General features: G+C 41.8%; 1 protein-coding gene across 1 annotated transcript in view; it reads left to right on the top strand.

Moving 5' to 3' along the window:
• LOC104544884 (carbohydrate sulfotransferase 9-like) overlaps nucleotides 1–6,973 on the top strand; it is a 12,601-nt gene extending 5,628 nt beyond the window's left edge. Inside the window, exons 2-3 of the mRNA XM_010189886.1 lie at nucleotides 5,309–5,456; nucleotides 5,903–6,973. Coding sequence (XP_010188188.1) covers nucleotides 5,363–5,456; nucleotides 5,903–6,753 — 945 coding nt within the window. The 5' untranslated portion in view covers nucleotides 5,309–5,362 and the 3' untranslated portion in view covers nucleotides 6,754–6,973. The remainder of the gene's footprint in view (nucleotides 1–5,308; nucleotides 5,457–5,902) is intronic.
• Nucleotides 6,974–25,842: the final 18,869 nt, after the last annotated feature.

Raw genomic sequence — 25,842 nt, 5'->3', positions numbered from 1 at the left:
CAGTTCCAGGAGAAGGATTTGGGAAGGCTATATTATAAATCGTTGGTTTAGCAGTTCAAGGACAGAACGATGTACCAGCGATACCTGTTAAAGGCAGCACAATCTATTTCTTTGGTGCCTGTGCTAGGAATAAACCTGCATGGCTGGAGGGAGAACTTCAATCTGAGTGTGATGTGCTCATGTATTCACATGACTTTATCATTAAAATATCTTAGGGCTGTCTGAATATTTCCTAATTGAAAGCATACTAGAAAGTCTGTATCAGACCTTCTTTTGGTCAGGGGCAAAAGAACCCATTACAAAACCAAAGTTGATGGTTGGATAAGTGTGAGTGGTTGTGGTGTAGCTGCATGTAGTACGAACTGTTGAAGTCCAGACCACTAACAGACATAAGGGACCGCTGCAGAAGATATAGTATCACAAAATGGAAAGCAAGTATGAGAGCAATGAACCAAGAGAAAGTAATTTAACAGAAAAAAGTATCTGATAACTCAGGCATATGACAATTTTGTGAGAGCCCTGGAAAAGTACAGTCTCATCATTGAGATAGAGAGCTCTTCTGAGTCAAATGATCTAACCTGATGTACAGGGGATGTGCAAGTAGGTTGCCAGCCCCTCCTTCATACTCAGTTTAGTATATAGGCAAGGGGATGTTGAGAGTAATTAAAAGCAGAAAATTGTCATTAATTTCTTGAAGGAAACAGGTGCATGGAAATAAAACTTTATGCTCAGCAAACTTGAGAACAAAGATATGAATGACATGATACCACTTTTTTTTGTTTTTGTAATGAGGAGTGTGTGTATCAGGAAGAAAAGAATTAACAATGGATTAGTAGAGGGAGATGGTAGAGTTATCAGTAGTGCAAAGGTTGGAATTCAATAAATATTTCTCATTCTATGAGCGATTCAGGCTTATTTGCCATCTTGCACGCACACGAGATGATTGGCATCGGTTTCTCCAGTAATCTGTTTCTCATTTGCTACCACTCCTGGCTTGAGCAATCGCTCTGCTAGCTCTCACATAGAAACTTTGGATTATGTTATAGGAAATAGATCTCACCAAAATAACTTACTGTTTTTGTTTGGATTTGGTTGATTAAGGTAATTACGTTGATATAGTGGACTTGGAATTGTGTAAAGCATTGGACTTGACACTGCAGCATGTTTTATCTAAGAAAGCCACCAAATCAGCTGGACACACTCTGAAGGAATTCAGCACTAGCTAACTGACACGCCTCAAAACGTCTCATCACCTGATAGAAATCCTTCTGAGAAAGGGTTCTGCAAGAAAGGGTTCTATGAGGATTGCTCCTGTTACTGCCTGGTTTACTGGCTGGTAATGTCCAAGAAAGAGTCATAAAATGATTTCTGATGAAATCTGCAGAATCCAGTAAGACATGCAGAGTTGATAATATTAAGCCATCACTATGCATGATTGATTGATAATCACAGAATCACAGACCGTTAGGGATTGGAAGGGACCTCAAAAGATCATCCAGTCCAATCCCCCTGCCGGCGCAGGAACAATAATCATGTGATCTGAAGAACAAGCGAAAACCAGCAGTGCAATGTAAGGCTGTTATCTAGAAGATCTGATGCTTCATTAAAAATAAAACTAAATTAACAAAACAACAAACACAAAAATATCCACAAAACCCCCACAACGATGTGTAGCAGGAACAAAGCAAATGAATATCCTCTATTTAGTTTTTAGTATTTTCTCCTCTCCTTGGGGATATGTTAGTTCCAAAGAGACACTTAGATCTCTGACTCCTTGCTGTGTTACTTTTCACTAGAGGACATCTCTGACTTTTTTTTGAGTCTTATGGTACTGTCTTTCCACCTTGCCTGGGGGAGCCCATTCTGCTGTCCTCTGGTTACAGCAGAAGTAGACTTTTTATTAAGGAGTTGTTGTGTTAATAGGCTCACCACATCTTGACTGAGGAATGCCTTGTTACTACCCAGCCACCCTAAATCACACTTAATTCAAGGTAGGATGAGGTAAAATGCAAATAGAAGTATTAATTCATTAGATCTAAAATAGACAACACAGTTACAAATATCTGGAAAATAAATAAGTGAAAAAAATAGAAGGAAAATTTAATTAGAACTACTGACACTGCATGTATCACAACGGTGGTTTTTGTTCTGGATTTTTTCCCTCTTTTTAATTTTCAGGTGACTTGTCCCTCTTCTGACAAAATAGCTCTCAGAATTTTCTTTCCTCCTATTCTTCAGGTTGCTCTTAGGTGATTTTCATCGTTGGAGATCTTGCCTTACACAGAACTCTGTATTGGGTCCTCCCATCAAAACAAGCATCTTCAGAAGAAGCCTTCAGACTTCACCTTCAGGTAGCTCCTCCAAATTGTCACATTGACCTCAGGTGTTGATGAATGGTTTTTAGGTCTGACAGCCAGTCTGCACTCTGAACTTTTCTACTTTTCTAATAGTTATTTCACCTGTCACCTTGGAGCTCGTTCTAGCCCTCCTTATGGCCTGACCATTCTTTTGACTTAAAATAAGGATTCTTTTTCTTCCACAAATATGCAAATGTCTTAGACGAGGCGTTGTCTCCTGTGCTTGACTAGCTCATAAACAGCTTCTTTCCCTCAAGAAAGCAAATCTTTTCCATTTCCTACTGGTGACTCATTGATGTGTTTCAACATGAAATGTGTCTTGTGGCAGACGTTATTATATTATTATGTTATATTCTGTACCAGTAATTTTATTAACACATACATGTGATACAAGTATCTAAATAGGATAAATTAATGTAGCTTATTTTCTGATTCCTGAAACAAGTGTGATAACAATAACTACCCTGAGGTGACAGCATTCTTAAATGAAGTCCGACTTCTTTCTCCTAAGTGTATTCTAACAAGGAGTCCTTGTACAGAATTATTTATTGTCATTTGAATTGCTACACAGTGTGAAACAGTCTCTAAACCGCTTCTGGGGAAAAAAAAAGGATCACTCAATTTTGGACCTCATGAAATCGATGAACAATCTGGCTGGCTTTGTCTGGCCCTGGAAGGAGCCTTTGATGCTTTAGGAGTCAATAGATCACTCAGTGAAGGCAGAATTGACTTGCAGTGAAGAAAAGCTGAAAAGCTGAAGATCAACCCAAATTTTTTTATATAGTCATTTTAATATAATAATAATATAATATGCAGCCAAGAAAATGCAAAAATATTGGCTAAATGCCATTGTGTGTGAAAATACTGCATTCATTTGAATGAGTATTGTAACAAAGTAACAAGTAAATTATTAATGTATGTGACTGCACATCTGTTCATAGTGAAGTTTACAGGTCAGAGGTAGTTAACAGTCGTACCTCTCCATTTTTCAGGTCATGCCTACACTGAGAGAGATTTAATAATTAGTTTAACTAATCACAGAATCACAGAATCGCCCAGTTAGAAAAGACCTCTGAGATCATCATGTCCAACCGTTCCTGTCTACCCCCTAAACCATATCCCTAAGTACCTCATCTACCCGCTCTTTAAACACATCCCGGGATGGTGACTCCACCACCTCCCTGGGCAGCCTGTGCCAGCTTCTGACGACCCTCTCAGTAAAGAACTTCCTCCTTATCTCTAACCTGAACCTCCCTTGGCACAGCTTGGTGCCGTTTCCCCTTGTTCTATCCCCCATCACCTGGGAGAAGAGACCAGCACCCACCTCTCTACAAGCTCCCTTGAGGCAGTTGGAGGTGGTGATGAGGTCTCCCCTCAGCCTTCTCTTCTCCAGGCTAAACAAGCCCAGTTCCCTCAGCCGCTCCTCATCAGGCTTGTTCTCCAGAGCCCTTCCCATCCTTGTGGCTCTTCTCTGAACACGCTCCAGAATCTCAACATCCTTCTTATAGTGAGGGGCCCAGAACTGAACACAGCACTCGAGGTGCGGCCTCACCAGTGCTGAGTACAGGGGGATGATCACCTCCCTGGACCTGCTGGTCACACTATTTCTAATGTACATGTACAAGTTTGAAAATATTCTGGTAAAGATATGTGGTATAATAATCACCTGTCAGCTCTGAAAGGAAGAAGCCTTGTGTGCAAGTACATATTCAGCAACTTAACTAACTCTACTGCTGTCTCAGAACACACAGAAAACCAGTTACCATTATGGCATGGGGTATGGGGTTTATGTACATCCACACCGTGCCTCTCCCTCCACGGTTGTGGGCACCACAAATAATTTCCAGAGTGCTCCTGTTGTGTCTTTATAAAAATGAAACAAAGAAACCAAAACAGTTGAAGTTACATCTGCAAGAAATCCAGGCAATGCTGTTTTTACTGCCAACAGGTTCAGGGTGAAAAGGTGGAAAAAGAAGATGGTGTTGCTTGACTTTTTTGGTGGTGCAGACTTTATGGGGCAGAAATAGAATGTCATGTTTGCCAGTAGTTATGGTTTTGCACTTAATTTTGCTACTTCAAATAAGAAGTAATGAAAAGCACACTGATGAAGAGCTTCCTAATGGGGGCAATGCAGTAAGACTTAGCTCTCTCTCCAGGAAACACAAAGGGACAGAACAAGTGAGCACAGGAGAGGGAATACAGCACGTGTTGACTGCATTGGCTTTCTCTCCTTTTATCTGTGAACTGGGAACATCTTTTCTGCTGTGTCCTCTGCTGCTTCTGTATGCCTCCTGCCACAGTGAACCATTCTGGGGCTCTTATGCTCCAGCAGCAACAACAGCAAACAAATACACACTGCAGTGTCTTTGGGAGAGAAAGAATGGGAAAATTAATCTGTTGTTAGTAGCTAGAAGTCTCTGCTGGAATGTGGAAGAGTTTCTCTTGCAGTGAATATTGATTTATTTATACAAGTGGAAAGCTTCAGAGCAAGAGGTGGGAAGAACCTTATCCTTAATGGATCGTAGGCTTGCGGATAGGCCTGTTGCAGGTTAAAGAGAACTTTGTACTCCCAGACTCCAACAAGTAAGGTTATTTAAAAAAATACATCTCTGTAATCCTACATGAGGTTATTTTTACCCAATGTGAAGGGATAGAGAGTTTGCTTGGCAGGAACACCTGCTCTAAATGAGGAGAAAGGAGGAGTATTTGCTCATACACAGTTCATTGTTCTGAAAAAGGGGGAAATTTTGTAATACTTTGAAATGGTCACATTATTTGTCTTTTGGTTTAACAGTATAAGTCTGGTGAGTCTCTTTCATTGGAAAATTTTTATTAGGAAAGCTTGTTTTTATAGGGCTTCTGCTATCATAAATATTGTAAGAGAATACCATGTTGCCTTTGTTACCTCAGTCATGCAAAGTCTAACTTGTATTATCTTTCCTTGTTGACAGAAAGGCAGATTTCCACTTTAGAGTTTACATCATCCGCCTTCCCGTGAAAATAATATGAACCAGAAGGTGTTAGCTTTCCTTCTTGCAAATTTTATTTTTGGGATATTTCTTGTTGGGTTTTTCTGTAAGAAACAAATAAACCTATCAGGTGAGTAAAGAATTTACCAACAGAAAGTTGTAATGTTTGTCTGTGATTCTATGTTCCCTAGAACCAGAGACACCTTTCCCAAATGTGTCAGAAAGTAACTATGAAGCCTAAATGATAAACAATATTCTGAAAATATCCAAGGCCCTGTCACAGTGATAACTATCATAGCAACGTGTGAGAGGAAGAGCACTACAAAAAACAGTTGACATGACAAGTGTTGCTTGGAGTAGTATTGCTAACATGTTGAAAGTTTCATTTTAACAAACCTTTCACTAAGCAGGATAGTTAATTGCATGTTTGCCATAGTGGACTCTGATGATGGAAACAAAAAAATTGATTTTAGTGTCTTCATTTGATTTGTATGCAGGGAAATAGATTGAGTGCTATGATTGTCACAAAAACAGTCCATTTCACACCAATGGTTTAAGTTTCTTCCTCGGTTGCAGGTGCTTTTCCTGATGCCAGTGCAAATTGGGTGGAAATTCAAAATATTCGCAGAAAAACACTGGCTCCTGTCTGCTCAGAGAACAAGCTTCTTAAAGTAAGCCCCAAATTGGATTCTTCTGTTGCAAGGCAGCTCTTTGTGGAGCACAAACATAAATTTATCTACTGTGAGGTGCCCAAGGTAGGCTGCTCCAACTGGAAGAGGACTATTTTTATTCTCCAAACAAACTTTCGTGCAGAAGCTTCTGAAATTGAGCATGACCACATCCACCAAACCTCAGCGATCAAAAAGCTGGTGTCTTACCCTCCTGCCAGACAAAAGGAATTTCTGAAGAATTACACCAAAGTGATGTTCACCAGACATCCCTTGGAACGGCTGGTTTCAGCTTACAGGGACAAACTTCTGCACTCTGAGCCACATTACAGTACCGTTGTCGCTGATGAGATTAGGAAAATGTTCAGGAAAAACAGTAATTCTTCTGAAAAAGTGAGTTTCCAGGAGTTTGTCAATTTTGTTATAGCAAAACCACCAAGTACTCTTGACATTCACTGGAAACCAATGTTTCTGCTCTGTGATCCTTGCAACATTAACTATGATATTCTGGGTAAGTATGAAACCCTTGGGTTAGATTCTGAGCATGTTCTGAAGGTCATTGGAGCACCAGAGAGCCTGCACTACCCCAGCTTGAAGAGGTATAGCTCAGAGAAAAGGACTAATGGTGATATCACCTTGGAGTATCTCAGACAGTTGAACTCAGAACAAATTGAGAAGATCAAAAAATTGTATCAAATGGATTTTTTCTTGTTCAACTATTCTATGAAATATGAGGATTATTTTTCCCTGAATGACTGATGTAAGTTAATCGAAGAACAGTTTTCTTTGTACAAAAATCTGCTGAACTTTTGCTCAGAGGTGCTTGATGGGTGGGTTGGTGACTGCTGCTGAGATCTTACTGGTGTTTGGAGACATGCTTTATCAGCCTAAGCACTCTTATAACAAATCCCTGCCCTGGTCTGTTGTACAGTAGAGTACTTTACCTATATCAAATTATTGTCTTCCTGTTGATCATTAATAGCATATGTTTGTTTCATGAAGACTGTTTATAAATGATAGAATTTTGTCTGTTGGTAAGAGATAGAGGAAGGATGAAAAATGTTGCATTTCGCAATTAATATTTTTAGAATGCCATGTTTCATATAAATGATTTTATTTATATTAGAAAATGACATATGAAGCAATAAATAATCTGCTTTATAGTCAAACTACTCTTTGTCTCCAAGCGCCTCAATTATGAATTCTCTAGGAAAGGAGCAAATAACTTCAGATGACTGAAGATGCATTACACAGAACTTAATGCCTGATTATGTTCCCTTCTAGCAGTGCTCTCAGCACAGCCCACCAGCCTCGGCCCTCAAGCAGTGTAGTTGGCAGCAGTCCAGCCAGGGTTTCCCTATAAGGAAAAATACATTTTTATAAAAGTATGTAATTTTTATAAAAATTACATTTACCTCTTAAATCTTCTGGTGAGCAGGTCTGGTGTTCTTAGTGACTTTGCAGACCCTTTTCACCACCTCTCTGAGCATTATTGTCTGACTTAAGAGGGAAGGTCTGAAAAATGAGAAGTAATTAGAGTTACCTTCTAAACTGTACAGCTAAAATCTGAGTGGTAAGGTGACTCTTACCTATTCTCCAAATGCTCTTACCACCCAGTCAACTGACTATTCAGTCAGCACACAGGGAACAATGTTTGGGCTTTCCCATTTGTGGCTGTTGGAGCCTATGAGCCCTTAGGACTTACCTGAGCATGGCACTTAGGTGGAGCTGGGTACCCTCAGACCACACATTTGTTCTACCTGTTGCTTTCTCCCCTCACAGGAGACTGAGTGCAAAGAAACTGTAGAATTATGGTGAGGGGAGCAATGGAGCCTATGGAAGAAGCAACTCAAACCATTATCCTCTTCTTATATTCCTAGGTGACTTTGGTTTTAGATCACTGAGGGGTCTATAACTGCTACTACATTAAGTACAAGACTTGTCCCATTTTTAAAAAAAAAATTGCCTAGTCACATTGAAAATTAATTTGTGGCCATATTAACTGCAGCAAGTTTTAGAAACTAATCATATTAGCACCACCTTTAGGAGATGTCAGTCTCTCAGGCTAACGTGAAAATCTCTTAAATGCACTTAGTTCCTATCACAAATATTCAAAGGCTGGCAGGGTAGTGTTGGATCCAAAATTGGCTCACAGCTTCTCATTACATAGAAAAGGAGAGGGACAAAATAACTTAATCCCACTGCAGCCACCAATCTGTATGTGCATTGCTGCCAGCAGCATGGCCAAGGGAGAGGGAAAAGAGACTGGGAAAAATGGACGCAATAAGATCTGAGTCATGAGGGTTGTGAAGAGATCCCAGTACAGGGAGTGGGATGCAGTGGTGGTCTGCCCCAGAGGGAAGATGCAGTGATATATTGGACATCAGCTGGAGACACGGATGAGACCATGGTGACAGGAGGAGGCAGAGGAAGAGTCTCTCTGCATCCCTCCTTGGCAGCAGATGGTACACAAAGCCAGGAGTATGGTTCAGTACATCCGGCAGCTCTTGCAGGGCTCACTGTTCCATAAATGGGGCAGCTTTGGCACAGGGAGAGATTCAAAGTGAGAAGACCAAGCAAGAACAGCATTTTTTTTTCTTTTTAATAGCTTGTGATTTTATGCAGAGTGATTCATGATTCTGAATCTCACCCTCACCACCACCAGATTTGGTGTCCCCACAGTCCTACTATCCCCTGACACTGGACTGCTCATGCTGCCTGGGCAACCATGGATTGTTCACATGGATTTATTTTTACTTTCTAATTGTGCTGAGGCAGAGGAAGCTGGAAATTACTCCCATCAAAGTTAAGTCTGTACAGAGGGATGCAGTCTCTCTCCCTCTCTCTTTCCCGAATCAGAGCCATCTCCAACTATGTGCTGCTGCTACTTTCTTTGCCAGATCATGCAGAGGAAGAGGGGAATCAGATTTGCTTCATAACTTGCTTCTGGATAGATCCCTCCAGAGCTATAAGCTTCAGCAAAGATACTTTAATTTTCTGGCACCATCAGCCAGCCTAGGACAACTCTGAAGAAATGATACTGACAGAGTCTGATGGGTGTCTTTGCTGTCAATGCTCTAGAGTTAACGCTCCTCTCCAGTTTCTTGCTGTTAGAAGTGAGTGGCTTTCTATTCTTATTTCCTCTTTCACACAGGATCACATATTCTTCCTACAGTGGTGACAGAAAACGGATGGCTAATTTATTCATCACAAGCACTAGGCAGTAGCAGAAGGCTATCTATTGGTGCAGAACAAGCTCTGTAACTATTCACAATGGACTTTCAGATTTGACATTTGCCTATAGGAAACTGTAGGAAGCACATTTTCTGGAACCACTGGCTGCTATAATGCTGTGTAGCTGGTGTGTGTGTGCACACGTATAACAACAGTTTTAGGAAGCAGTGTCATACAAGAACGGTATGAGTTGTGCATTACCAACATTAACCAAATGAGAATAACGGGTTGGTATCTGTTGGAAAATAGAAGAAAAAAGCACATTTCCGTATAAAGAATCTTGTTACATTGCACTGCAGGCAGCTTTTAATGCTCAACCCAGTTTACTGCAGTTCAATTTCTGTGAGCTTGCGAATGCTTCCAAACGCCCCCCTCCCCTACAAGAGCGGCTGTGCAGTGGCACAGGAATAGGAGCTCTGCAGTCTGTTTGAGAGTTAGTGAAAGCAATGGTGATTTGCTGTGTGCTGTAAGCAGCTTTCACAGCTTGCAAGGATGGGCATAGAAGTTAGGGCTGAGCTCAAAAAATGAGTCTGCAGGAGAAAATTGCAAGGTCTGTAGTGCCTGCATTGGGTTGGCTGTATTTTTTAGTGACAGCCGTCAAGTGACAATGCCTGTGGAAAACTCTGGTCTATAATATTTCCTAATGTGTGAGCGACTGTACCACCTTGTTTATTCCTCCAGGCTCCCAACTGGACAGCACTGTAAGTTTGCCAAAGGGCTTACTGTTATTTCATTTTTGATATTGTAATGTAATAAAAGTTGATGAAGTCTCTGGGCCTTGTGGTAGTCAGCCCACAAGAACTGCAAGACACCTGTAAACTTTGTGATGAAAATGACTCTCCCTTCATGGCCTGGGAGAGAGATTTCCTGTACTCTCTTCCCTACAACTGTACTGTCCACTTCAAAGGCTCTAAGCTGAGCTGGCCTCCCTCCTGCCTTTGCCTGGAGAAAAATCCCCAGTGAGTTTTTTCACCCTTTCCTTTGGGTGCTACCTTTGGGTGATGTTTTCCTGAGAGGAAAGTGTGCACTTGCAGTTGAAGTAGGGGTGGAGGCAGCATGGTGTGGCTGAGGTGTGGATTCAAATGGGCAGGGGGTGCCATAAGTCATCGTCTTGTTTATTGTCAAATATCTGTGATATGACCATTGCTATGTTGCATTTCTAATTACTGTATTAAATGGTAGTGAGTTAACACATTAACCTGTTTGTTCATTCTTCTCAATAACATCTTTTTTAAAAAAGGGCTTGGAGCTGGTCAATCAAATCATAACACAGGCCACACACTATTAGAAAACAACAAATACAAAGCCATTTGGCTCTGCTTTGTACATTAATACAAAGCTGCCTCACGGGACTTAAAGAATTGAAGAATTAGCAAATGCTAATTAGTGCTCCAGCTTGGAGAAAAGATGGAGCTAAGTGGGGAAACAAAGAGAGACAAAAAACTTGCAGAGTCAATCTTGCAGCTTTCCTGTGAGTTTATCAGCAGTGAAGAGAGAATTTTCCCATTCTCATGGATATCCACAAACATATCCTTTCAGGATAGGCATCCACAAACCTGACATCATACTTTAAGAAACTGTAACAGATCTGATAGCTGATCAGTGTATGTCAGCAATGGAGGCCATGTCACCAGTTGTTCCTTCAAGCAGTTGTTTCCTCCACTTAAAAGTGATGATTCTGCCCATAAGCAGCCTTATTTTTCACACAGTATTGAATGTGTCCTAACAGTTAAAATGTAATTAGTGGTTTCTTGTTCTATTTCTGCATTCAGACTGTTAATACATCAAGAGATTTTAGCTCCACAATCTCCAGTTTTCTTGAGTTGTCTGTCATAGAGGTAAAACAAGAAAAGGAAAAGGAAAAAGAAAATGGGAAAAGACACTAATGCTCTGTGATGGTGCTGTAAGCCTGGCACGAGTCCTCCCTGTCACTGCACCTCCTATCTCCCTTCCTTCCAGAATTATATGCTTTAGTATAAAACAAAAGAAGTTATTAAATTATATCACTTACATGAAGTAATGTAAACCAAATAAAATCAAAACAGGCAGAGAATTTACCTGGTAGAAGTGTCTGAAATTTCAGGAAGCCCTCTTGGAAGTTTTGGTGGTGTATTGAATGGACACAGGTGTGCAGTTACAATGCTATTTCCAGTAAGAGCTATTTTAAAGAAAAAGCTCAAGTGGTCATAAATCTCAGTCAGTATACTGAGACTAAAATTCCAGTGAATCAGCAGGTCAGAAATGAGTGATACAGCACAGGATCAGGGCTGTGAGAAGGAACTGGCTCAACACCATTTCAGCACTACCCATGTGCTCCACATCTTTGCTCACAGCTGCTACACACATCTACTATATACTGCTATGTACTTCCTATATACTCACAACACTTGATACCTCCAGGATCCTTCTTGTAGCTTCTTCTGGAGATGTACCAAAGCTTAGCAAAAATAAGGGGCGTTCTCAAAAAGTCCCATCATCCCACCCGGTAGAGACATCGTTAATGAGGTTATATATCATTTGTGGTGTCCCATCAAAGATAAAACAGTTCAGCCATTACTGGAGCTCAGAGCAGAACTTAGCACAACTACCCAACACCAGGTAGGCATACTCGGGTTTGTATTTCTATGGTTTAACAGAAATATGGGGAAAGCTTTTTGCCTAAAAATCTATGACTAACATCCTGACTCCCACCTGACTTGCGTTGTTCCCCCTTTTTTCCCAGATCCGTTCTTCAGCGTTCACCTGAATTGGATGCGTGGACTCCTGCTGAGTTCCCACAGTCAGGGGCCACCAAACAGGTGCTGCAGATGCTGACTTACTCAGGCAGGGTTTGTTGCCAGGTGCCTGTTGCTGGATGTATCGCAACTATTGTAAGAAGGCGTTTTGTGTGAGAAAGTTGTTCAAGCACCTGCTCCATGAGTGAGATATTACTACCAGGTGAGAAGTGAAGGGCATTTTGAAGGCATTTCCCTCCCTGAAAATAAATTCAACTTCTATTCAAATAGGTTTAGCAGATAAGGGAGAAAGCTAATTTTGGCATCATCAATATCGAGTATCAGAGGCCCCTGTTAAATATAAACCAAAAGAGACATAAAATCCTCTCTCATGAGCTGCTATCATTCTCTGCAGGGTTAAATTTTGTTTACCCCCAGAGATTTGTTAAGACTTGTCCCCGGGGTGCCTGCATGGTAAAGGAGCCCCTAGAGACTTCTAGCTTTTGATAAGCATGCAAAAGTAGAGTGATGAAGTTGGCAGAGCATCCACCTGACATCTGAACATTAAACAATTGATTCTGGGTCCATCCTGTTTGAGAAAGACAGCTCAGTTAAGAAACAAAAATAGGAGAAAAATCAGTCAAATTAGTTCAAACAAATTATTATCCTGCAGATTTTTGGTATTCAGTAACTGAATCATACTTTTTTTGGTCTTCATTTATTAGGTTCCCATCTGGAAGGCTGAGAGTATGGGATTGGATCTTTTGAGGTCTTGCTGCACAGCAACTATTGCTGCAGGTAGAGCCCTTTATGTTTTGCAATGTTAAACAAAGGGCCACAGCGATGCTTCTATTTGTAGTAATAATCTTCGTTGCTATGCAGAGCCAGACACCCATTTAGCTGCATACTGTGTCAGGATTTGGATTTGTTCCCCCAGTTCCTGTTGCTGTGGTTTACACCCCGCAGGTGTCTCAGGAGCTCCCTGTCTCACTGCTGGCATCTGATTGTGCACTGCGTGTTAGGCATTTGTTACAGCCTCTGGCAAGGCTTTTCATTCTACTCAGGTTTTGGGGTTTTGTCTGCATCTGAAACAGATTTGGCCTCCACATTGTGCAAACTGCAGGTTCAGAAGTTGATAAGAATATTTAGTCTCTAAAATTGTAATAATGTAAATTTAAAAACTGCTCAGAAATAGCTGGTTTAACCACTTATTTCATATGTAAACAGTTATATAAATTCTTTATACAAATTTAAGTCTTGCAGCCTTAGTGAAGAGCATATATTACAATTCCTGATTGCTTTGTTTTGGTTTGTATTTTCCTAATTTGTGTTCTAATAAACCTTGGAATTCACAAAACCTTGTGAATTTAGAATATTTTTCTGTCTTTCAGGCAGCACACTCTAAGGCAAAGGTGTCATTAGATCTACTTAAAAGGGCCTATAACTTGGACACACAAAACACCCTGCAGTAACAATTAACAATTTAAATTTATTGTTGAAGGAGAAGGTGTCTATATTGATTGTAATGATCTTGTGGTGTTTGAAGCTTAAAGTATATAAACAAATCAGCTCATCAATGAATATTTCATGCTCTCTCCCTTGGGATAAGACATAGCCAATGTGTGTATCATCTCTGAAAGCAAGGAAGGGATATACTGCTCAGCTGGTAATATTTTAGAGAGGGTCTCTATTTTACAGAGTCTCCAACAGAGACTTCCACACTTGAACTCTGAAAAGTATGGCAACACTTTTTGATGCAGATATGCATTAGCAAACTGATTCGGATGCTTACACAGCATTACATCAACCTGTCAGAGGAGTGAATGTGGCTCATGCTGCAGCTATGCATATGGAGTGCTTTCCACATTTCAAGTAAGGCTAAAGAGGACTCTAGATAATTATTTTTTTTCAAACTTCCTTAAAGGGTTAATGCTTTAGTCTGAAAAGAAAAGAAGGATTTGGTTGCTGTGGCTGTTGAGTTTTGGGGATATCACAGTCCTTGCTCGGTGGGACAGGTGTATCCTGTGCACACTGACTGGCAAGAATGCCTCAAGGGCATGAACTCAGGATTGTCCAGTCTGGAGATTTCAAGTGGTTATAGGCAGGAGAGAATACAGATCTTGGAAAGTAACACTGCAGTAACCCAAGCATCTGTGTGAATATATTCATGAAATGCTGACCCCAGCAGTATAGATGAGAGATTAGGAAAACTGCACTTTTGACCTCTAGTGCTTACCTACTAAATACAACAACAGTGTTTTCCTTTCCTCAAGAAATGGAGAGCTAGCAGAGGTCTCCACAACACCTTCCACCTCCTGAAAGAGGAGGAATGGCAATTCCAAGTTGAACTCTCTTACTGAAGTGTGCAAGAACCTTTGGGACACCAGTGAGGGCCAGAAATTAAGTGTTTGAAATGAGAAGCCTGGGGACTGCAGCCTGACACTGCTGCACCTTGAAGTGGGGCTAATCACAATAAACACTGGTTCATCAAGGACTCATTGTCTCTTAGATTCTGCTCTATAGTTAAGTGTACATTCATCTGGCCTACCCCTGTCAAAGGCCTGCAATGCCAGATACACTGTACTTCAACTTTTCTAGAAAACTTTTTGATGGAATTCTTGCAGGTGTTAAAATTACCATTCAGTCCTTTTCCACTGTGTAATTGTTAATTCCCCTGCAAAGAAATCTCCTAGACATCTTAGAAAAATGAACCTGAAGAGATCCCCAAGAGACAGTCTGCTCCAGGGTTTGTTACCTCTCATTTGCTGGCTCATGGCACCAGAGTCCAAGCTGCCCCCTATTAAATGGCCTGTGACTCAGGGCCCTGTTCACAATGTCAGCTGTTGCCTGCAACTGCCCAACAAAGATCCTCATCAAACAGCTTAGCAAGCCATTGTTGGCTTTGCACACAGGCTATGTTTCACAGAACTTTGGTTCATCTTTGCTGGTCTCCTTTGAATTCTCTCCAGTTCCAGGTGGTCTCCAGCTCTCTGGATGCATGATGCCCAAAGCTGGGTGCAATCCTGTGACTTTACAAATGCCACATAGATTGAAAGCATAGACTCAGGTATGTCACAGATTACATTCCCATTTGTACTGTGAATTCAATGTCACCCTTGTGCTAGTGCACCACCTCTTGTGGTTTTAAGACTAAACCATGATACTGCATCCAAATATCCCAGAACTCAAGACATGGATTCTAATCCAAGCTTTTGAACCTGGAGCTCATCAAACACTCCAGCCTCATATGGGCAGACTTTTGGACGTTTGGGTTTGTTTTGATTTGGTGGCTTTTTGTTCGTTTTTCTTTTGGCAGCTAGCACCCTTGGAAATTAGACAGGTTTAAACGCCATGTTTCTTTGAGGTGAGTAACCAGTTATTCATCCACGTTCATATGGGGCCATCTGGTGGAGAGGGTTGGGCCAGGCAAAAGAGAGGTACTTGATGGCTGGTGTGTTTCAATGCCTTTTTTGACCTGAAGTATTGTGTCTGAAGACTCTCATGCCTGTTCTTTCTTTCCCTCAGCTTCTCTCCCTCTCTCCCTCTGATTATTTCTTCCTTTCCCTGGAACAAGAATTCAATTTCAACTTGGCCGCTAGTGGCTTTCTTGTCCCAGTAGTTTTTTTCATCAGTTTGCAACAGGCGTTCCTCCCTAACTTGCTAAGATGTGAAGACTGTCCAGCTTCTAACACTGGAATTTACCTTGTGCTGTAAGAACTTCTTGGTTTGTTATTGTTGTTGTTGGGTTTTTTTTCTTTGTTTGTTTTTGGGTTTGTTGTTGTTGTTGTTTGGTGGTGGTGGTGGTGTTTTGGTGTTTGGTTTTTTTTGCCTGCAACTAGGCAGAAAAATATAGCATTATGGATTTGATTTATCAGTGCCCTTGATAAGCTCTAACTAAACTTTATGGTTCAATGTTACATAAAAATGAATTCTGAAGACAGTTACCTTTCAGTCACCTACACTTGAAAAGGCTTTTTATTTTGTGTGCTTTGATTCACCGCTGTTATTTTTTTCAGGGAGACTTTTATCCAGCCACCCTCTTTGAATATCTCTTTATGAGTTTGATCTTCATGTGACAATCTGAAAAACATGGTGTGGTATATGGTTATGTATGAACATCTACCTGCCATCAGGCATTTTCTGTGTAAATGTAGCTCAATACCTCTATTATTAACCTCAGCAAAAATTCTGCTGATGTATTTACATGATGAAATCTGCAGATAACATTGTTTTCCAGGAATCCATATGCATGGGATATGCAAAGGGAAAGGGTTTTCATGAAAATGACCAAAAAGAGCCTGTGTTGGAAATGCGGCTCCTAGAATGAAAATGAAATCCAGCAAACAAACCCCTAGATACTTAATTTCAGTCTCCCCGTATCTTAGCCCAGTGTTTCCATTTCTGAAGGTGCCTTGGTCCTCATGAGGCAGTTTCTCAAATGCTTTGTCAAGAACTTTGATAACATTATAACAGAAATATGATTCATTATTCCTCCAACTGATGTACAGAAAAAAAAACCACCAAAACTTTAGGTTCTAGTTAGTAAACATTGAAACTAATTTATAGTCACCCTTGCTGACTTTAAAAAAAACAACCCAACAAACAAAAACCCCAAGTGCAGAAAAAATACCTTGAAACTAAAACCGGAGTGTTTTTTCAGGTTGATAACAACCCCACTAGGGAAGCAAAGGCCATTTCCTTGCAGTTTCAAAGTGGATATGGTTTTCCTTACTTCTTGTCTGGACATCATGCAGCCTTGCGAAATTGTCCTTACCCAAGGTAATAACGTATTGGATGCATGAGTGAAATACTCTTGACATTTTTTCTTTGTTTTGCTATATTTTTGCCATGATGTTAAAGTGTCGTGATTTAGGGCTGAGCTGGCCGACAGACGCTCTCTATTAACCCATCTCCCCTCCCGAGAAAGGAAGAGTAAAGAGAATAAGGGAGAGAGACTTTACGGGTTGGAAAATAAAACTAACAAATTTAATGAAACAATAATTCTAATACTACAGGATAATAATGTAAATAGGAAAATAATGAAATATATACAGATATGTACAAATATATATACAAAACTCTCCCCCAATGATGAATACGTCACCAGAGGCTCTGCAGAGCAGGGCACTGGAAAAGTCCCAGACTGGACCCAGCAGCAGTGGGAGCAGGATGCAGGAACTGGATTCAGGAATGCATGGATCAGCATTGGAGGCAGACGAACCAACAGGATTCTGCTCGGACTTCGGCCATGGCAGAAGATGGAAGAAGAGAAGAGCAAGAGAGCAAGACCCTCGTGATCCCTCAGCTTTATACTGAGTATGACGTATGTGGGATGGAATACCTCGTTGGTCAGGTTTGGGTCATCTGTCCTGTCTGCTTCTCCCCACAGGTGCGAATACGGTACCCATGGTGTGACAGTGGCCTTGTCATGTTTGCATACCATACAGGCACTGTCACTTGTAGCAGTGAACACTGTCTGGAAAAACATGCTGTTAGTTTCAGCAAGTTCAGCCACTTAGAAGAGACTGAATTGACAAGTAAAATCACTAAATAGAAAATCAGTTCTACTTAGTTCAAACTGGGACATAAAGACCACATTAATAATTTTGTTGTTGTTGTTTTTTATGCCAGTAAAAGCATGGGGTATTTCCCCCAGTAATTTTATAAGACTGTTTTGTTTATCACTGTTTATTAGGACAAATTGTGCAACTAGTCCCATTGAAAAGATGAAACAGCGAAAAACATCATTAGTCCAAGAGGTTAGAGGAATGCTTGATTGCTGAGCCAACTTTTCTGTCAGAGGAATCAGAAGACTGCTGAAATATTGACCACCTCTGCCTTATAATGTAGTTTCTTAAGAGGAAGAATGGATGGCTTAATCCAGTCTTGCTTTCAGTGTCTTTTTCCAGCAATCTGCTGTCTTGGAAAGAGAAACAGAGATGGAAACCCAATCTAATGATCTGCAGCTCCAGTTTAGTCATTGAAGAGAACTCTTTGTGCTCTCAGCAATGACAGAAACACCAAAGACAAGTGCCAGATATGGCTCAGCACATGGATATGGCAGCATTAACTTTTGCAGCAGGGTGCTGTGTAGTTTGTTCACATATAGAATTGAAGAAACCCATCAGAACAATGGTGTAGGAAATATCAGCATTTATACACTAGGCTGATGGAGAAAACATAGCAATTTGACCCCCCTTCCCCCCCAAAAAAACCAAACAAACAAAAAACCAAACCCAAACAAAATACAAATTAAAAAGAGAGATCCATGGCCCTAGGGAAAGTAGACCTCATGGTCCCTATTATTGATTTTACTTTAGCAGAAATAGAGAGTTAATATTTCTTCAATGCAAAAATCAGAGATTATTTTCCATTCAGCCTACTACCTGCATTACTTTCAAAATAATATGAAAAAAAGTATTTTTGTTATTTTAACTACTTTTTATACTGATTTACTCTTGCAACATTTAGTGCAATAGGCCATCTATTGCGGCTGGCTACACAGCATCAATGGTTATGTCATGCTTGCATTAGCAGCATCGTTACGGCTACAGTGTTATAATTGCTTGGCTGTTTAAGAATCTTACAAGACACTTTTTAGATGAATTACTACTAGCAGTAGTTTTGGGGACTTCTAGATGGTGATAGAATACGTGTTCTGTGTTTTGAAGACAGAACCACTAATGTAACTCAGTACAAACACTAAGCTTTGGTTTATGGTTTTAAACACTGCTTTGGTACCAACAGCCTTACACCGAGAGGCACTACCGAAGCAAGCTGTCCAGGGAAGGTGAAACCCGGAGGTGAGGTCCCAGAGGGTGAAGGGGTCGCTGGAGGAAGCGGCGGCAGGACCCAGCGGCGGCTGTGCTGAGCTGTCCGCGGTGCTGAAATGCGGCCCCGCGGCCCCAGCCCGTCCCGCGCCCGCAGCGCCCGCAGCCTCTCCGCGCTGGGCTGGAGGCGAGGCCGCACCGCGGCGCTGGCGTGAGGAGGTACGGGGCTATGGCGTAGAGCTTACGACAGCTGTGAGGTTGGAAATGTTCTTATGCTGTATTTTAATTCTGCTGTTCTTGGTGATTGTCATAGATCACTGTTTTCCCCGAGATGTTTATCATCGGCTGAAGGACGTCTTTATGCAATACCTTCCTTTGCCACACTTTCCACTTAAGGAATATGCCAGATACAAGTACTGAAAACCCCTTTGAAGAGGGCAACAATAAGCATGTACTTATATTAGTGATGAATTTGTTCCTATGACTTCAAGTAAAGAAAGCGTGTGTAAGTACTCCTTACTTGTACTTTGCTTGCAAATCTACAAGAAGGGCTGGAAGGAGGATCCAGGGAACTACAGACCTGTCAGCCTGACCTTGGTACCAAGGAAGATTACAGAGTGGTTCATCTTGCGTGCGCTCACACGGCACGAGCAGGACAACCAGGGGATCAGGCCCAGCCAGCGTGGGTTCATGAAAGGCAGGACCTGCTTGACCAACCTGATCTCCTTCTATGACCATGTTACCTGCCTAGTGGATGAGGGAAAAACTGTGGATTTTGTCTACCTGGACTTTAGTAAAGCCTTTGACACAATCTCCCACAACATTATCCTAGAGAAGATGGCGGCTCATGGCTTAGACAGGTTTACTCTTCACTGAGTAAAAGACTGGATGGACAGCCAAGCACAGAGAACTGTGGTGAATGGAGCTAAATCCAGTTGTGACCAGTCACAAGTGGTGTTCCCCAGGGCTCAGTTTTGGGGCCAGTCTTGTTTAACATCTTTATCAATGATCTAGATAAGGGGATCGAGTGCTCCCTCAGCAAGTTTGCAGATGACACCAAATTGGGTGGGAGTGTTGATCTGCTCAAGGGTAGGAAGGCTCTGCAGAGGCACCTGGACAGGCTGAATCAATGGGCCAAGGCCACTTGTGTGAGGTTCAACAAGGCCAAGTGCCGGGTCCTGCACTTCAGTCACAATAACCCCATGCAGCGCTACAGGCTTGGGGACGAGTGGCTGGAGCTGCCAGGCAGAAAAGGACCTGGGGTGAGCTTGCTTAGTAATTACTCCTGCTTATCTTTTCCTTAAAATACACTTATAGGACACCATTAATATCACTAGAGTGTGTCTAGAACTCCTTAGGATGTATTTGACTTTCGTATTTGACTGTTGACAGCATTGTCAAATGAACTGGCAAAGCAAATTGTGGACAAATAAATCTTCACCATACTAAACCTCACCCCTCACCCCCACCCCCACCCATTGAATTTTTCAGTAAGAATTTTTAAGAGTTTTCCAGAAATTTCCCTCTTGCAAAGGGAAAGAAAACCCTGTGACTGTTGGGATATAAACTTTTGACCATATTTGTGTAGTAATATCCTTCATTAAAAAGATTGTTTCAGTTCAGCTGCCATGCCACTTTCATTATAAATACTGTTTGTGTTGCTTTCTGTGAAAAATGTTAGACTCTGCTTTAATCTTTGTTAAAAAAATAAACTAGTTATTTCAGACTTTCGGTTTTCTCCATAATCTGTGTGTGTGTGAGGGGGGTGTGCATGTGTGTTTATAATTTATACTTTTAAATGTCTTAAAAGTGGAGTAGCCTCTTGCTGAGATGCATTTTAATATCTTCTGATAGGGAAGAAGCATGATTTGTTCTTTAAGTACAACCCTGGATTACACGGTGAACAGGTGAAATAAAACTTCTAGAAGCAGTCCGCCTGTGTACACAATGAGACCTATCCTGCTCTGCTTTACACTACTATAAATCAGGAGTAAAGCCACAGAATTTAATGTCAGCATTACTGTAAGGACAGGCAAATATGTCCCAATGTTTCTGAGGGGGTTATAAATGGCTGGCCAAAAATAACAACTCTGCTTACTTAAAGCTTAAAGATAATAAGTGGCTTCACTGGAATAATTATCTTTAAATAAAATCTTCGTCCTGAATTTCTCACAGTCAGTTTACAGGGAATTATGAGAAACGCTGTTGTTAGGGTGCAGTGTTACCTGTAACCATCTCAAACACATGACAGCAAAACTTCCTCGTTTTGTTACACTTTTGTGTGGATTTTCTGCTAAAGTGGCAGTTGTGAGAGCGTAATCTTTTATTTAAGCTGAGAACAGGCAAAACACAAGCAAAAAAACCCACGAGTATCTCAGATGCTCTTCTGCTAAGCTGCAGGCACTTTGAGGAGGCAGCACACAATTCACACATCAAACTGAACCTGCAGCCAGTGATGCTGCTGCCATTTATTCCCCTGGCTGCTCCTTTCAGCACACGCTTCCCATCATTCCCAGCACACCCAGGGCCCTTTCTCCTCCCCCATTTTATTCTGTCACCTGGATGTGCTGGCCCTCAGGCCAGCAGTAAGAGTGGGAGAAAGTGGGAGAAAAGTAGTGGTGACAGGCTGAGAGGGAAGCGGGAAGAAAGGGCCTTACTCTTCCCTTTCATGAGGAAGAACAGCAACCGTCTGCAGCATGAGATGGGGCAGATGCAGGAGAAAAGTGGTTTTTTCCTCCTGGGTGTTTTTCACTCAGTTGTAGCTCTTGTTTCCCATACTATTTCCCTACCCCTCCCTATAGGGTTACCCTATGCTCTATATACCAGCAGACCATGGTGAGTCATTTTGGTAGCAGGGGTGCTGTGTACACACCTTCTTTCCCCTGGCCTTATCCTTGTGTCTTTTCTCATCATCATGACAGTCACCTGATGATCTCAGATGCTTGCAACCCCTTTTCTCAGGGGCAGGTGGCATCTGGCTGTGCTTGGGGTATGTTATTTCCCTCACAGCTCCCCCTCTTGCATCTCAGTACACGAGGTAGTGAAATAGTTGTAGGTACTTTTGTTCAGTATGACTTGGAAATGTAATGTTAATTCCAACCACGAGGGGACCTTCATAGTTTATTGTTCTCTCTCTTACAGGTTCATCACGTCCACATGCCGAGATATATACAACCATGCTCACTTCTACCAAAATACTTCATCTCCATCCTAGCTGAGGATCTGCTAAAATCCCAGTATCCCCTGCTAAGTCATCGCTCATATCATTGGGATCTGCATCCAACTTTATTTCACTGTTTAAACCCAACAGCATCTTTCCTGTGTTTCCCAGGCAGCTTTGGATTCCCCTTTCAGGTCATCAACTTTCCACAGCCTCCAGGTTGCTCAGGAGTGGTACTACGGGGTACCAGCAGCTGAGCTGACAGCAGGGCTGGGGAATGAAAGTAGTGATTTCTGCAGGTCCCGATCTAAAGATCCCAGCCCAGAGCAGGTGATAGCTGAAGCATTGCTTGTGTCACTTCACATCTTAATAATCCAGCCATAGTACGATTTTAAAAATGGGTGTCTGGCTTACAGCTATGCTGCTTCTTAGGTAAAAGCAGGTTCCTAAATCCTTTTTCACATGGTATTCATTGACCAGATGTTCAGAGCTTATAACAAGAGTCTCCAAGCCTTGCTTTGAGGAATTCGGCAAATAGCCTACAAAAACTTATCTGAAAAATAAAGAGCTCCTATTTATTGGAGCAATTGCTTTCACGTGGGTTTGGAGTCTCATCCTCCTCTTGCATGCCTACAGTAGCTGTGCACTTGAACAATTTCATCTGGTTGTGTGTGCATGACAAAAAGGGGATGCAACTCTAACGTACCCTATAACCTGCTCACTTCATCTAGCAAAGACAGCAACGAAAACACCCAGCCGGGGTCCCCAGCCTGTCTGTGGTTGGTGACCAGCCGATGAAGCTGTGCACTCTCACTCTCAGCCGGCCCAGTCCAGGACCTGCTCTGCTCCCACTTTCTCTGTGCAGAGAAGAACCATCGTTCTGCAGAGCTGCTCCTGACTGACACCCCTCCTGACGGGTAGTCAGTCCACTTGCGGCTTTGCTTTTCTGCCTTCCAGGTGAAGCTGTGATCTGCATTGCAGCCACTGGGGGGAACCTCAGTCTTAGCCATGGAAGGCCTGTGGGCGAGGTGGGACCTTCCCTTAGGCCCCACGGGCTTTCAGGCCCATGTACCTTTCTTCAAGTTCTGAAAAAGGGCTCTCCTATATGAAAATGTACCCATCTTTTTTTTCCCCTCAGTTATATACTGAAAGAGGTATTATAAATTCTTATAAATGTTATCTTGCTTGTATCTGTTGCACCCAAGTGAGACATGTGAACTGCAATTCTTGATCTTCTTAGGTCATGGTCAAGTCGGAATTGAAGGACATGGTATCTCTTAGCTGTTGTGCTCTAAGCCCTCTGAGAAGTTTCATGTCGGCAATAAGCACTTTATATGTGCTAAGCAGGCCAAATTATACCCAAGGCTCCCCTCTAGATCATATTGAAACTGTTGTCCATGTGCAATCTTTCATAACTGTTAGAAGTGTCCACGGTATCTTCTTTGTCTTTGTATTGTCAAGGCTTAGACACTCTGTGGGAATGCAAACTGAAAGGAAGTAAAAATAAGCAATATGTTAATGATAACAATGTTCAGAAAGGGATTTCATAGGAATGAAGTAATCTCTTTTTTTTTGCCAATATAAATAAAAGCAGAAAGTTCTTTTTGTAGGAGTGTGTGAAATGTGAAACCCCGGCACCGAGAAGCAATGCCGATATGAATCAGAATGACTGTGATAAACAAAACGTTTTACCCCTGGAGGTGGGAACATGATGTGGTGGTTACAGAGGCAGAGAGCAGATCTGCAGCACTCGTTTCAGCCCCTGACTCAATGCATGTCTGCAGTCAGCTCATTTACTGTCAGTACATCAGTTTACCCATCTGTAAAACAGGGACACACATAACTGTATCTTATCAGATCCAGCTCTTGCCAAGCGTCATTAATGGATGCTGACAGCCTGTGGCTGCCAGGAATGCAGGATTTCACAAGTGGCAAGCACAAGTCATTACTGCTTTGCCAGGACACCAGCACCACTCCTTTTGTTAATACAGTTGTATACCAACGAGCAAACGTGGCGATACCCGACTGACTGAAGAATCTCTTTTTTCTCCTGGTAGTGTTGAAAGACTTTGAATTAAGTTTTATACAAAATTCAGAGATCAGTAGCTCTCTAAAGCTGATATGCTATGAAAGCAGTCAACCAAACCTATCTAATCTTATCTGACCAATCACTATTAAATGATACTATTAAAATGACATTTTTCTGTTTTTATACATGTATTTATTTAAATTAAACATATTGCATATATCTTGTGTCTATCTTCATTAGTTGAAATTAAAACCTTTAGAAATTTATTTTATAACTGAACTATTAACTGGTCTTAGCCCTGCGTGGAGTGAATTGGTGGTCTCAAACTCATTGCTAAGTTTAACATTTCTTAAATAAGGAAACCTTTAAAATAAAGTTTCCTAATCACAGACCACACATAATCCTGTCATTGCAGAATCAGCAGAGAGCAATGGCTAAAAGAGGCTGGGAACCAAGCTGTTCTTCCACGCACAGCAGGGCTCCCTGAAGGGTTCCTCTTTGGTCTGTGAAATCTCGCACTTAACCTCTCTCCTGTGAATGAACTCTTCTTCTGTCTTGCTCGTCTGCAGAGGGAAGCTGCCACAGCTACATGAATGAGTTAACTGGGTGCAACCTCTATGTGTGTAATCTTGGATGCCCATTTAAATCTGGCCTCTGTGTTTTCTGCTTTATCTATAAACTTCTTGCTGTGAGTCTTCTTATAAAACCACCGATTATAAAATTGTGATTTTGAATAAACTGTTACAACTCCAGGTATGTATTAGGCCTAATCAGTCTTCATATTTTGAGACTGCCTTTCTGCACTATAAAATTTGAAACTAATGACAAAGTTAAAAATAAGAGTGGTGACTCCATATCTTCTTTCAGAAAGAACTTTAAACCCATTATGGCCTACCACAAAGGAATACCCTCCTACAGGCGCTTCGGTTTTCTGTCTATTGGTGAAAAGCTGCACTGCCAACCATTTTCTTCTGCACTCTACTGCTGGTGTCTTTACATAACTTGGAGGTAGCTGTCACCCCTGCCTCACCCACCACATACTCCTTCAGCTCCTTGGGAGAACTCTCCCAGCTGCTCCAACACAAGGAACTAAATCCATTACAAGACATGTCATTTAAACTGGAAGTTCAGATTGTCCAAACTCCTGGCTAGGCACCACCTAATTCTAGAAAAGCCCCTGAAGATGCCTGAATTTTTATTTATCAAATTCCCCAGCTGCCTTCCTGTCTGCTCCCAGGCATTCGCAAGCTGTGGGCTTTGTGAGCATCGCCTCAGGAGAGGGCACGTTGTGTGGTGCCTGTTGAAACAGGGTTCCTCAAAGACTGCCTGCAAAACTGGGCTGTACAATAGTCAACTGCAACCGAATAATCTGAACACATCAAGATAGGTTAACAAGTTATCTACAGCATCACGGGACCAAGGAGTCCCAGCCACGGCCTGGGCTGCATTGCATGATGTGCTGAGTGAGTGCAGCCCCTTCTGCAAGGAACTCACAGCGCAACTACCAGGCAAGAGACAACAGATGGCAAGAGACAGATGGGAGAGTACAAGGAAACAATGAGATAAATGAGCAAAAACTAAGTTGAAGACTTTAGCATTCGGTTCCAAAATTATTAATTTTACTAATCATCTCAGCTGATACAACCCTTTCCTGTTCCAAAGGTCTTAATAGCTACAATTACAACACATGCTGCAGCCCAGCACGGGTTACATTTTAGGTAAAGAGTGGGAGTTAAGCTGGGAAGCAGGATCGAGGTGGGGGGTGTTATTTGCTGAAATTGATTCAGCAAAGGGGGCTGGGGTATCTCAGCAACTGGGGCTTAAGGAAACCTGATTAAGCACAGCTCAGCAGGGAAAGCGCTGACTGACGGAAAACTCCAGCTCTGCAGGAGAGCGGCCCGGTCCCTGCAGTCTCTGTCACGCACACTTACCCCCCCAACC

Source organism: Mesitornis unicolor, unplaced genomic scaffold (genome assembly GCF_000695765.1).
Source record: "Mesitornis unicolor isolate BGI_N332 unplaced genomic scaffold, ASM69576v1 scaffold2218, whole genome shotgun sequence".
In the NCBI taxonomy this organism is placed as follows: domain Eukaryota; kingdom Metazoa; phylum Chordata; class Aves; order Mesitornithiformes; family Mesitornithidae; genus Mesitornis; species Mesitornis unicolor.
The sequence above is the reverse complement of the archived record's forward strand: the minus strand, read 5'-3'. Positions and strand labels throughout refer to the sequence as shown.